At 41.2% G+C, this 14,252-nt stretch overlaps 1 protein-coding gene across 2 annotated transcripts in view; it reads left to right on the top strand.

Annotated features, from left to right (window-relative positions):
- ADAM12 (ADAM metallopeptidase domain 12) overlaps positions 1-14,252 on the top strand; it is a 178,654-nt gene that overhangs the window by 129,492 nt on the left and 34,910 nt on the right. For both annotated transcript variants that reach the window (XM_028729961.2, XM_077930356.1), the window contains exons 12-14: positions 6,057-6,234; positions 11,892-11,981; positions 12,579-12,774. In XM_028729961.2, coding sequence (XP_028585794.2) covers positions 6,057-6,234; positions 11,892-11,981; positions 12,579-12,774 — 464 coding nt within the window. The remainder of the gene's footprint in view (positions 1-6,056; positions 6,235-11,891; positions 11,982-12,578; positions 12,775-14,252) is intronic.

Here is a 14,252-nt window from a genome sequence, read left to right as displayed (position 1 = left end):
CTGACTCCCTGTTAGGCAGCTTTCCATTGGAAAGAAGGGCTATTGGACTAGAGTGGTTTATATAAAACCTGATGGAATTGTCAGAGGTATTGAGTTTAGAAGGATCCATTTCATGAAGTTAACTCTAGATCCATTCCGTAAGTGTTCTGTGTTCTGTGTTACACCTTTTAGAAATCTTTTTTTCTGCTGACAACTTTCATGAATAGATACTCCACTAAAATGACATAACAACAGTTGCAGATAAATCCATCCTAGGTTTTGTAACTTTTTGAAATTCCCAATGTATTTGGCACAAATAAAACTTTTCCATCAAAACTGCTGCTCCTTTGTTTTTTTAAATAAATTAGTACAGTCCTGAAATATTATCTACTTATTTTTAAGAAATAAGCACTTTAATGTCACCTAATTTTAACTACTGATGGAATGGGGTGTTGTTATACTTTTAATTCTGAAGCAAGGGTCTGTGTATGCCAGAACAATACTCTTATGTTAATTTCCCCTAAAAAGCCAGACTGACAGGTCACATCAATCATGCAAAAGTCTGTGAGATCCAAAACAGGCACTCCCTCCATCATCCATGAAAGAGTGGTCTGCTGAAAAATTCCCCCATGTTTTTTCAACCATTCTTGATTGAATAATGAGAAAAGAAACTGCATTAAAAATTACCAAAGGGGAGAGAAATTTTTGATGAAATTATCGTGGGTTGGATGCAGGCTTTGGTTGCACTTCCTTTATTTTTGAGGTGGCTAAGGGGTGTTTGTGGGTGTCCTTTCATTCTGTAAATCATCTATGCTGTGGACTACACTCTGCAGCCTTCTTTGGTGTCTACCCTTCAATTAAAGCCCAGGAGGAAAACATAATGAAGCCACAGCTCTTCTCATGAGGCTTTTTTTTAGATCAGGAAGTGTGGGCAACAAGGAATGCTGGTAGAGTGCTGGAGAAATGCTTACTTGAAAGGAAATCACACACAGAATTCTCAGACACCTTGAAACTATAAGGTAAGCTATAAACCCCCATCACTGAAATTCTCAACTGTCCTTGAAAATGAGGCCAAAAAACACACCCAAAAAACCCCCAGAAGCCCCTTTCATAGAGAGAAAAACTTCTTTGTGAAATTGGGAGACAGATTTTAGCACAGTGCTTCCATGAAGCTCCTATGTTGCCTTCCCAAGAAATAGCATTCTTGCATGAATAAAGAGTTAACAATGTAGAAATTTACTCTGACAATGAATCCCACTCAAAAAACCAGAGAGGTATGAATCCAGGAACTGCAGAGAAAAGTGCAATTGTAACATTATAGCAATGTTCTAAAAGGGCACCCATACATGTTTTCCTTGTGAGATTTACTGGTGAATATTTTGGTGCCTTGACTAACTGATGGTAACTGAAGCAATACACAGTTTGTGGAAGTCCTGTTTGGAACATATTCATCTTCATTATTGTTGGGGGTTTTTTTAATGCTACACAATCGGCAAGGTGCCCACTGACCGCCAACAAACAGGCTGCCAACATGTATGGCTGAGTGTCTGTGCTCTTGTCCTGGCTGCTGTTTTTGTAAAGAGCTGCCAGATTCCGATGGAGCAGCAACAGCTCTTTGTGTAGGGAAAGCTAGCTCTGATTGGCTTTGTCACGGCTGGCTGCCAGTTTCAAATCAGCCAATAATAATAGCAATCTCAATTTCCATATTTTATTATATTTATTTGTTATTTCCCTCTCTACCCCCATCCATAGGGCTGGAAACCCTTTACCAGACAGACCGTGGAGACTGGCTTTTGTATTCCTGACGCTTCCCCCAGTGTAGTAATTCATAGGTGAGGGGGAGCAGCATTAGTAGATATAACAGATGGGTCTTGTTCTTGACTTTCACCTTCTATTGGCCCATTGTGCAAAAGCAATGTCACTTTTTTTTTATTTTTCCAGAGACTCAGTATACATACCTGATCCTATACTGTTCAGATGGGCTCTAGATTCTTCCTCTGGGCTCAACCTGTGAGGATAATTTTGCTGAAAAGCTCCCTTCTGCCTGAAGCCCATATCATCCTGCTAGTGTCTTAAATTTCTACTACTTAAGTCTTGCCTAGATGCTGAATATAGGGTTTTGTTAAGGGTCAAAAGCAGTGTGGGTGTGCCTTGCCCAGTAGCAGATATCTGTTTCTTCCTATCTTACAAGAATAATGTAATAAACTCTCTATCCTTTCCCCCTTATCTTCAATATGGGCATATGGAGCTCCTTTATTACCTCATTTCCCTTTTGTTATACTGTTGCAGAAATGTGCACTATATAAAAGGAGTCCTTAAAAGTTAATTAATATGTATGGTTCCATAAAAAAAAATGCTCCTTAAGCTACAATTTTAGTGCATCTCAGATGCTTTAGTTGAAATAAAGTCACCCCATCCTACTTCATGGAATAATTCATTCATATACTTTCGGCTTCAGATTTCCGCATGCTCATCTCCTGTTTATTGTGAGGTTATTTATTTCTAAACAAAATGTTTTGAGTGGATCTGTGCTTTCTTTGGTAACTAGTGAATATGGCACTGATGTCAGCTGAGGAAATCAGTGTCAAGGACAGGAAAGGCCAGAATTTGAATGGCTTTGTTGCTTCAAAATAGGAAACAGCTTGAGTTCTTTTAAGGTGAAGAGAATTCGCATTAGTTAGCAGTGACACTCTGTGGTCACCAGTATAGGCCAAAGGACCTATTGCCCCATTGATGGTCACATGAAACTTTTATAAGCAGGAGTGAGCGAATCGATATGCACTTGGAGAGAAATGGGTGGTGATAGATGTTTAATGTTCATTGTGGAAACACTCGCTGGTTCTTATATTTTTTTCTGATATAATGATTACCAACAATATTTCTGTTGTTCATTTGGTTTCTATTTCACATACCTATCAAACCAGTATTTGCACACTGGAATACGTTTATAATGTCAAGAGTGGCCTTTGCCATCCTAAACACCTGTTTGGATGAAAATTAATGAATTTAAATTTGATGCTTTAAATTATATGCACACACATACACATGTTTTGTTTTGTTTTAAACTAAGTTTCAGCTCTAAAAAGTTTCATTTTTTGAGATTACCTGGTTTTAAAATGAATTTGTACAAAAAAACTATTGTAGCTTTTGAGGCAATTTTTGTACTGCTTAATATGTAAAGTATGAATATATAAAAATGATAAAGTCTATATTGAAAGTCTCTTAAGATGGAATCATTCCTAACATTGACTTCAGTGTCAAAGAGTGAACTATGGGACCCACTCTTAAATTAATAATAAATTTCACAAGAAAACAATTATTTTCTGTTTATTACTGTGGGTTCCTTACTAGACCCAGAAACTAGCAAATCAACTAGAAACTAGCAAATCATCACAAGAATTAAGATTCCTGGTGATGCATTTTTGTAGGTCGCCCAGGATCATCCACTAACTCCATATAAATGAACTTGCAGTCCAGCTTATGGCTTATGAGAGCCAGTGTGGTGTAGTTGTTAAGAGCGCTGGACTTGTAATCTGATGAACCGGGTTCGCGTCCCTGCTCCTCCACATGCAGCTGCTGGGTGACCTTGGGCTAGTCACACTTCTCTGAAGTCTCTCAGCCTCACTCACCTCACAGAGTGTTTGTTGTGGGGGAGGAAGGGAAAGGAGATTGTTAGCCGCTTTGAGACTCCTTCGGGTAGTGATAAAGCAGGGTATCAAATCCAAACTCCTCCTCCTGCTGCTCCTCTTCTTCTAACTACCTGAGCTCTTCCTTGTGTTGAGAACTGGGATTCCCCACCCCACCCCATATTTCTGACTCTCGCCAACCAAAAGCATGGCCAAGTCACTTCCCATCTTGTAGAGAAATGCTATTTTGTCCAGTACTACCTACTATGCTTTGCTTATGAAAGATTTTTTGACATTTGTTACAATCTCATGCATATTTATTCAGAAGTAAATTTCAGTTTGTTTACTTGGAACTTCTTTCTAAATAAGTGCATATAATTACAGGCTTAGCCTTCAAGTAAGAAATCGTGTCTCATTTGAATGTGCACTACCTCTTCCACACTGCATCTTAAAACTTACCTAATGCAGAAATGAGTTGTTTTATTTATTTATATATTTATTTAAGCAGGGGTTGGAGGGCCGTCTGTCATGGATACTTTAGCTGAGATTCCTGCATTGCAGGGGTTGGACTAGATGACCCTTGGGGTCTCTTCCAACTCTTCCAACTCAGTTCTGTGATTTGTATATATTTATAGCCACCTTTCCTCCAAAGAGCTCAAGGTGGCATATATTGTTCTCTTCATCCCCGTTCTATCTTAACAAAAGCCCTGTGAAGTAACTTAAGCTGAGAGACTGTGATTTGCCCAAGATTACTCGATGAACTTCATGGCTGAGATGAGATTTGAACTCTAGTCTCCCAGGTCCTAGTCCAACACACTCTAAACAGTACACCATGCTTCCAGCCAACTTTTTTCCTCTTCCTACTTCCCTCCCTATATTGTAAAATTAAATCATACTATAACGTATCATTCATGAGATCCAAATTATGTATCTGTGTTGCTTTGGAAATGCTTTAACTTCTACTACCACTTAGGACTGCAGTTGATTCTTTTTCTTTAGCTGAAATATACCCTTAATTGCTTGGCAACTCTTGAGCACTGAATTCTCCTCTGTCTGTAATATAAGAAATAACTATTGATTCATTAAACTTTCTGATTTAGCAGCATGGGAATTCTCACTATCTTATTTCCCTGTTTAAGACTGCATCCTGTTCTTAATAATATATGATTGATGGAAAACTGTGGCGGACAGCAGAGCCAGACCAGAGTATGGTGATGCAGTCCCCCTGAAATTCCACCATAGTGCTGGAGCCTCTCTCTGATGGGCTACAGAGTCCGCTAGCCACAGAGGGGGCAGGAACAGCACTTTTGGGGAGAAGAATAAAAGGAGCAGTTTCTGAGTTGGAGAGAGTTAGATAGGGCTGGATTTAAGATGAGAGATAGGGCTGGATTTGAGAGGAGGGATAGGATTTGATTTGAGATGTTAGACAGGTTTCAGGTTGGGAGATAGGGAGAACTGGTCTGGCTCTGCTGTCCATCACAAAAAAACATTTAGGGAACAAAGCCCAGTCATTGTCGAGCTGGCTGGCTCCCTACACAGCCGTAGTGTGGAATTGTTGCCTGAATGCAGAGAGGAAGTCAGTGGGTTCCAGAGTCTAGGGAAATAAGACAGTTTGTCTTTTATTTGCCAGATGGTTGTGATCCACACCTAATATAATTGCAGGGAATCACAGTGTGCACTTTGGCATCCTGTACAATGTCTGTGGCATAGTGTCCTTGCAAACATCCTGATGCAGCTGGCATTGAGCTGAATGACTCTCAAAAGTTTTTATCTCACTCACAATTAACAAAGTGGCAAACTTCCAGTGGGACTGCAGAGAATATTTGCAGAAACAAAAAGATAGAGTTACAAGACATGTTAACATCACAAGATCAGTGTATACTAAAATACTTGGGGTGCTTTTCAAATATCAAATATATAGGCATAGGAGCAACAATCAGCACCGAACCAGTGCTGACGCCACATTCTCTATAGACCCCCACTCCCCTTCATTCTGCCTCTCTCCCATTGAATCTAATTTTTCATTCCCTCCATGCCCCATAACATCCCACACTGTAAAACCTACCCTGGGGTTTGTGGGACTTGAAAATATTGTAGCAAGGGGTAGATACCTATGAGTGGTTTTGGACTGGGAGTATTTAAGGAAGCTCTGGCATTCATTATGTTTTATCTGTTTATGTTTATTACAATAATGGCTATCAGTATAATGAGTGCTGTTTGAGAAATATTAGCATTAGCTGCCATAATTATGTGTGCACTATACCAGCCTCTGGCACAATGACATTTGATTCCCTTCTGTTCATTTCTTGGGACACATTATGATGATGCCGTAGAATTTGCTAGGAGTGTTGTGTTACGGAACATCTTGTCTCTGAATTCAATCCCACAATTCTTTGATAATGGTAATTTTTTTCTTCTGTCTCCCCTGTTCCTACCCCTTCTTCCTCCCAGCTACCCATTTCCTATGATGTTTAGCAGCTGCAGCAAGAAAGACCTGGAAAGCAGCTTGGAGAAAGGAGTGGGGATGTGCCTATTCAACCTGCCTGAAGTTAAGGAATCTTTCGGTGGCCCAAAGTGTGGGAATGGCTATGTGGAAGAAGGAGAGGAGTGTGACTGTGGGGAACCTGAGGTAGGACTGTCTGTCGTGACTGCTTTAAAAGGAGACTCGAAATTTCAATTTAGAATATCAAGTCATATCAGTCCTTAGGCACCACTATTCTCTGGTCTCGGTATTCCTTGAATGCTTGTCTAAATACAAAAGCCATGCAGTGTTTTTGAAAAGTCTGCAGGCTGGTATTCTGGTACTCTTCATCAACCAAGAAGAGCCTGCTTTATGTTGTGCCCAGCATGCTGAAATACACTCAGAGTCGAGTGTGAGTTTAATGCACTTTATTCAGCTCATAGTAGCAATGAATGAAACTTTCCTCAAAATGTCTAGCTATATATACATTATTTACACAATGGGCCCCGCGTGATTGGCTAATTCCAGGCTGCTCCTGTAGGCCAATCAGGTTGTGGATTCACCTCCTTCAGGAGCCTGATTGGCTGCTCCTGCAGGCCAATCAGGTCGCTGATTCACTTCCACCTGGAGGTGGATTGGGTGGCTCCTGCGGGCCAATCAGACTGCTGCATTCTGGATTCTATTGTTCTAGGATTCAGCTCAGTACATAACACATGCCCAGTGAAAAGGCTTGGAAAGGGAAAGCCCTTCTGCCAACATCCCTTCTTCCTTTTCCATGGCTGCCCAAGACAAGGAAAGTGACTGCTCCTCTGACTTCATTCTGCCAGGGAAGACACCTGCCCTTCCTTCATTTAGATGTCGGCATTAAAAGTTGATACTCTATTTCTCTCCCAGATTATCATAACTAAATATACCAGAGAATTATGGATTTGTCTTCTCCTGTAAGCATAGAGTTATATGCATAATAGACTGAAAGACATTGAAATAGCAAGAAATTGCATAGCTTTCCCATACAGTTTATTGAATTGATCAAGCCATAAGGATTTCCTGACAGCATACTCATTCTTCTGGGTAGCAAAGCATGAGAAGTAGGTTTATCTGCTTGTTTAAAGTCAATAGAGTATCTGTAGCTTTCACATTCATTCTAGCCCAGTTATCTTTCACGTTTTCACTCCTCAGTGTTACTGATACCTTTTAAAGTAAAAACCGCTTGATATTGCCATGAAGCAGTTTGAACTGTGGCTTCTTCCTTTGTTTTGTTAAATTCCTTGGGAAATGGTGGCTCAATTGTGATTGGTTTTAGTCCCAGTCTTCCACTGTAATCTATGTGGTACCAGCATATCCAGTACATTAATTTGGCATTAGCTATGTAATTTAAATTGGATCAGCACATCAATACCACTCTAATCTTTGAGTGCATCATGTTGTTCTGTGTGTAACTCTACATGAAGCTTGCATACAAAACTGGCTTTTATTAGCCAGTGCAAGGGTTGAGGCCTTTTCTTCTATGGGGGGTTGTGACCCATGGGAAAAAGTCAGTCAGGAGCTAAAAAAACAATGTTGGGCAGAGTCAGAGCCAAAGGTGAAGAGAACCAGAATACATTTAACGTGTCACCTATAAGAGAATTCTGCAATGCAAATCTTATGCGAGGAAGATTTGTTAACTAGTGAAATGTCACAGGCTAAATATAACCAGCTCACCACATATTAGAGCTGCAATAGTGAATTATTGGTTCGCCTCTCTAGCCATGAGATATCTTTATTCAGTTTGCATTTTTCTGGCTTTCCCACTCCTCCTCATATTCTGATCTTCCCATCTGTCTGCCTAGATAAGAGACCCTGTCTGCCTGTGGGGTAGCTGTACTTGGTGTCCAGTTCACAGCCACCATAGGTGGAACAGAAGGATGAGGAAGGGGGGCAGAAAAGCTTGCTCTGTACGGCCTCTCACTCACCCTTCAGGTCTCGCTGATACTGTCTTTCAATTGATTGCATTTTCTCACTTGTTTCAGAGGGGGGCTTCTTTATTTCTTCTCTGTTCTCCTTGGCTCAGTGCTGCATCATTCATACCTCCATCATGATGTTAAGGCTTAGGTGAGAAGAAGACAGGCTACAGTATAGGCCAGGCGGCAGGGGGAGCCATCAGAGTAGTTTGATGCCATATGTCAGATGGAATTTGGTCATGGGTCACATCTACCCCCAGCGGTATTCCTAGAGTCCCTTGTGCCTTTGACAAGGAGCTGTATCAGTGCCCACCCACCAAGAAAAAAAAATCACTTTACTGCAATAGCTGCATTAGAAATTACTACATTTTTCATGACCCTAGTATTCAAAACCTTGGCAGGCCTTGTAAACTGGAGTACAGGCTAGGTTCTCAAGTATTTTGGGGTGTGATTTATTTATTTTTAAAAGGCAAATTTTCCAGTGGGTGTCAGTCCAAAATAGTTACAAAGTAATGCCCCCTCTGCATGTGCCCCAATCAATATATTGGGCATGTTGTTGATATACATACAAGGTTAGGCAAGGCTTGTAAAGGCCGACTCAGAAAGAAGTTCCATGGAGTTCAATAGGGTTTACTCTCAGGTTCAGTGGATAGGATCGCTGCCTAAATGCACAAACCTACTCAGGCATAAGTCCCATTCAGTTAATGGGGGTTTTACTTCCTAGTAAATGGGATTAGCATTGCCACCAGTCAATCTCCAGTGGTGATTTTTGCAGGGCAGGCAGGCCTGGGTCCCTAACAAGGGCCAGTTTCACCAACCCCTACCCCAAATTCTTTTGAAATGAAATAATATTCAAACACTCTAGAAGACACAATAAGGTGAATCGGGGTTAATCTGAAAGATTAACCCCGATTCACCTTTTTGATTCCAGGGTATGTGAGGAAGAAACCTGTTGTCTGTTGGTGAACTTTAAGTGTTAAAATCACATTTCTACAAGAACAATGAGAGCTTTTGCATTCATATCTTCCTTGTAAGCTCCTTAGAAAGATTTTGCAGTTGCTTCTGAAGGTCTTTTTTTGCCAGGTTGCCTGATACATTTTAGTTTGAGGTATGCTCATTGAATAGGATCTTTTGAGGGTGAGATAAGCTAATTTTCCTGCATCTACGTAAATAAGAGATGAGACAAATTCTACCATCGCTGCCAGAATCCAGCCAGAACCACACTTTACAATGGAAGTAGAAGCACTTTCTGACTGGATCAAATATATAGCTTTCCAGTGGAAGTATAGGGAGCCTGTCCCTGCAAAGCAGAGCAAGTGTGCCTTACCTACCCCTCCATCTCACGTGCATATTCTCTTTTCGCATCTCCCTCATGTACTTGCTTTCACTTGGAGAAAAATTAATCACATATACCCTCTGCCTTGAGCCCAGCCAAGGGACTGTGGCAGATTTATTTATGTAGTACATTTCTATCCCACTGTTCCCCATGAGGGAACACAAGGAAGCACACATGTGATCCCTAGGCAGTGTCCCATCCAGGCGCAAACCTGCTCCACTTCAGCAAGGTTCTTGACTATGTGCCTGCAGGTTATGTTCTGGGATACCGATTCCCATCGGCCTGACAGTTGAGATGCAGGCATGGCGGCGGCGGTGGAGTTTTAAAATGAGTATTTTTAATACTACTAGTAAAACCCTTGGAGATTTTATTACAGTCAAGAAGTATATATATTTCGTTAAATTAAATAAAAATAAAATATTTCAGAGTTTCGGTGGAACAGAATGGCTTTTGTTCTACTTTCTGCCAAATCTCACTAGATTGAAATTTGAATTTAATGTGAATCGATTACCATTCTCTATGACCTTGAAATGTAAGTTTTCCATTTATCAAGGCTAAACTGACCCATTCTATTTGACCAAGGACTACAAATAAGGACTTAGTAAGACAAAATCCAAGAAAATGAAATTATGCCCCTCCCCAAAAAGGGTTACATATAGAAAGGGGGGAAAGCTACCAGCAAACCTCGTTTTGTTACGTTTCACTTTATTGCACTTAGCAGATATTGCTCCTTATGTGAATGTGGGTGCAGCTGCAGGCAGCCCCACCGCTTACAGGGGAAGGAAGCCCATCACTCCCACCCCTCTTTTGGCCACAGGAGTGAAGCTGGCCAGGGCTGGAGCTGGGTTTCCCCGCTCCCACCTCTGCAGCCAGGGGGGGACTTGGCTTAATAGAAAACACAATAGTGTAAACATAACTTTTATATGCACTGGTAAACCAAAAGAATTGTGTGACTCACTTTATTGCAATATTCGCTTTATCGCGGTGGTCTGGAACCGAACCCACAATATCTCCAAGGTATGCCTGTATTTGGCTCAGAAGTTCCATGCGGGAATGGATCTATGCTTTGTATATGAAACTCAAAGCAGCTTGGCAATGTATAAGTAAAATTTATAAATAATGATAAAGATTAAGGCTGGGGATAACTAAATAGGCAGCACTTCTAAGGGACGTGTGAAGGTTACAGTGAATAACAAACTCAAGTGTGTGATACTCTGGTGAGAAAGGCTAATCTGCTTTCAAGTTGCATTAACAGAAGCATCATTTCCTAGACTCATGAAACAATAGTACTCCTCTGCTCAGCTCAGTTAAGAGATTAGATCTCATTTAAGTACTGTGCCACTTCTGATCAGCACAAGATAAATTGGAGACAATTCAGAGGAGAATGGTAAAGTTCTAGAAGAAAATCACAGAAATGCCTAGTTCTCACTGAGAAAGCTAGGTGTCAGGGGGAAATGTTCTAGTATTCTCCATGAAACCTAGTTTTCTGGGTTTTTTTATGTGGAAGAAAATTCAGCAGTTGTTCCCCTGCCTGCCGCAGTCTAGACATATGCTTAGAACTAGGCCAAACAGAATCTGAATGTGGTGTATGTAGTTCAGAGAAAAGAAAAAGGGCAGAGAACAATTGTGTGATGGTTGGTGAACACTGAACAAAGAAATGACGCATTAAAATTACACACCCTAGGTTAAACAGCAAGCGAGTCGTCCTAAACTTCTAAAAGCAGCGATAGGTGAGATTATGGGGCTAGAGAAAGGTGACAGAAACTTTGCCTCAGCTCCCACTTTTAGAGCCCAGTGTTGCCACTCATGGAAGCACATGTGGTTCCTGGCAGGGTTGAAAGCCATTAGGAATTGTGCTGAGGTAGGAACCTAGGAAGTTGCCTGTGGTCCATCTCTAGGACAATATTGTCTACCCTGACTGGCTTCCAGGGTTTCAGGCAGGAGTCTTTCCCAACCCTTCCTGAAGATGTTGAAAATTGAACCTGGATTTTCTGCACAAGTTAAGGGTTGGACTGGATGATTCTGCAACTTTGTGCTTCCTTGATTACAAGGATGTTTTACAATATTGAATGCTTTTCCAGAATGAGGAGACAGAATACAGTGGTATCTCTAGTTACGAACTTAATTCGTTCTGGTGGTCCGTTCTTAATCTGAAACTGTTCTTAACTAGAGGCGTGCTTTCCCTAATGGGGCCTCTTGCTGCTGCTGCTGCTGCACCACCGGCACACAATTTCTGTTCTTATCCTGGGGCAAAATTTTCAACTCGAGGTGACTCTTCCAGGTTAGCGGAGTTTGCAACCTGAAGCTTTTGTAACCTGAGGTGTTTGTAACTCGAGGGACCCCTGCACTATTTATATTTCAAAACATTTCAGGAGGTGGGAACAGAAAGAATTGGAGTTGTATAGGTCCTTGGAATATAGTTCAGCGCACAAGCAGTGTGTTCTTTAGCCTAAATGCAGAGAATCAGGTGGTCATATGGATTCCAGTCGATCTCTATGTACATATTCCTGCCTATTGTAATTCTTAGGCTTTATTGGCTTCTTTTTTAGGAATGTACAAATGAATGCTGTAATGCTACTACTTGCACTTTAAAACCAGGAGCAGTATGTGCCCATGGGCTTTGCTGTGAAGACTGCAAGGTGAATTTTCCTGCTTCCTAATTCATGTGGGGTGGGCAGGCCTCCATAACAATCTTCATGCCGTATGAAACATGCATTGCTATGTGAGCTATTATGCATTGTCAGTGGAATATACTTGGTACTCAAGAGGTTCATTGGCCTATAGCTGCACCACTGAAAACGCATCCATTGCTTCTGCTTCTTTTTTTAAAAAAATCAATGCAGCACTTCTTCCCCTAAAAGACAATGTGTGTATTTTTTTATTTTATGCATAAATTGACAGTATTAAACAGCAGCCTTAAAAGTTTATGTCCACTTAAATAATTCCACCACTGCAGAGTCAGCTGAAGTTTTAACTTGTGTGCTTCTGTGTGTGCAGAGTGTCGGAGCCTTGTGCTTGCATTTTAGTAAGGAATGAAGGAGGCCCTTTAGAAGTGTGCTGTAAACCGCTGTGCAGTATATCAAAGAGATGCATATAAATGCTGTGGTGCCTTTATGCTGTGCTTAATGGCCACTTGGTGCAGAGTCTGGGAGGGGAAGCATTAGTCCATAGCATAAATTTCACTGTGCAGTAACTTTTATTGATTGGAATTACAGCCAAATCTTTTCCTCCTGCAGCTGAAGCCAGCAGGGGTCTTATGCAGGCACTCCAGTAATTCCTGTGACCTTCCTGAATTCTGCACTGGAGGCAGCCCTCTCTGCCCAGCCAATGTTTACTTACATGACGGGCACCCCTGCTACAGGGTAGATGGGTATTGCTATAATGGCATGTGCCAGACACATGAGCAGCAATGCATCACACTCTGGGGACTAGGTGAGTTCAAATTCCTGTTCGCTGTTTCTTTCTCTAGGTATTTATCCACAGAAACAAATTGCTTGTGATATTTGGAGGAGGCAGAGACTTTGAAGCCACATGTGATTCTGGGTCCGTAAATTCTGCATTTCCCATCTTTTCTGCGGGATAGATGTTGCATGCCCAATCCCAGTAGATCAGGGTATGGGAAACCTCAGGCCTGGGGGCTGAATGTAGCCTTCCAGGCCCCTCTGTCTTAGATTTTTCCCAAGGCCACACACCTCACCGGACCTGCTCCATGCCCTACTTGAGTGCTTTATCCTTGTGGAAATTTCTCACTGAACTGTAATAATGCCCTTTGGTTGCCTGAATGAAGGATGGAAGTATCTGTGTAGCTTTGCATGGTTGGAATGTGATCTACTGTACAAAAGCAAGAGTCACATTTGTTTCTCCACACACTTCCGCCTTTGGCCATACCCACCAAGCCCATGTGGGCCCCAGAATGGTCCCCACAAGGGAATGAGGCTCTTGGGGTGAAAATTTTTCCCAACCTCTACAGTAGAGGATCATTTTCCCTCTTGCATCCTTACAGTTGAAGGTGAGCTGAAAGAATGGAGAGAAGATACGTGATATCTGTCTATTAACCTCTTCATATAATTGGGTGGTCTAATGGTTTGGAGAAACTAATCATTTCCCCAGTTCACCTCCTAACTAGCCTTGGGTTCTCCAAAGTATCAGTTGCACATCATTAGCACCAGTCCCACAAATTATTTTGGGATTGTGCTGCTGGAGAAATGCTGGGATTGTAGCCACACTCCCCAGGTTTGAATTCTACATGTGCTTAAATACAGCGTAAGGTTTTATGGTCTTCTTCCAAAGGTACGATCATTAGCTTTCTTTGAAGCTATGTCTGCTGGGCACATTTGAATCCTTTTAGAAGTAGAGCTTGCCTTGCCCTGCCTCAGTTTACTTAACTGTAAAATGCAAATACTTGCCTACCTCTCAGAAGTAATTACTGTAATGTTTACTTTAGCACTTAGAGATTTCTGGGATGAAAGCCACTATGCAAGAGCATAGCATTAACTACGCAAACATAACTCATCGCTGTTGCCGGATTAAGAAAAAATTGTGCCACCGATTATATTTCCATCAGTAATGCAAATTGACTTGGACAGTCATCTGGTTTCAGCTGACATTGCATCATAGTCAAGGATGGAGGGGCATTGTATTTGAAAACTGTATATCCACTTACTCAATACTTAATTTGCTATTGAGATTTCTCCCTGTGCACCCTGTTCCTAACTTTTCATTCTTATTTATTTATTTATTATTTATTTTGCTTGTTTATTATGCATTTTAATTATAGATGTCTTACTGTTTCAATGAACTTGTTTTAGTTTGTATTTTAATTATGGGTGAGCTATATTTTTATAATTTGGTTTTACTAGTTGTTTTGCAGTTGGCTTTTACATGTTTGTGAACCCCCTTGGTCTGTCTTC

The sequence above is a fragment of the Podarcis muralis genome, chromosome 6 (genome assembly GCF_964188315.1).
Source record: "Podarcis muralis chromosome 6, rPodMur119.hap1.1, whole genome shotgun sequence".
NCBI lineage: Eukaryota > Metazoa > Chordata > Lepidosauria > Squamata > Lacertidae > Podarcis > Podarcis muralis.
This window is presented reverse-complemented; position numbering and strand designations above follow the sequence as displayed.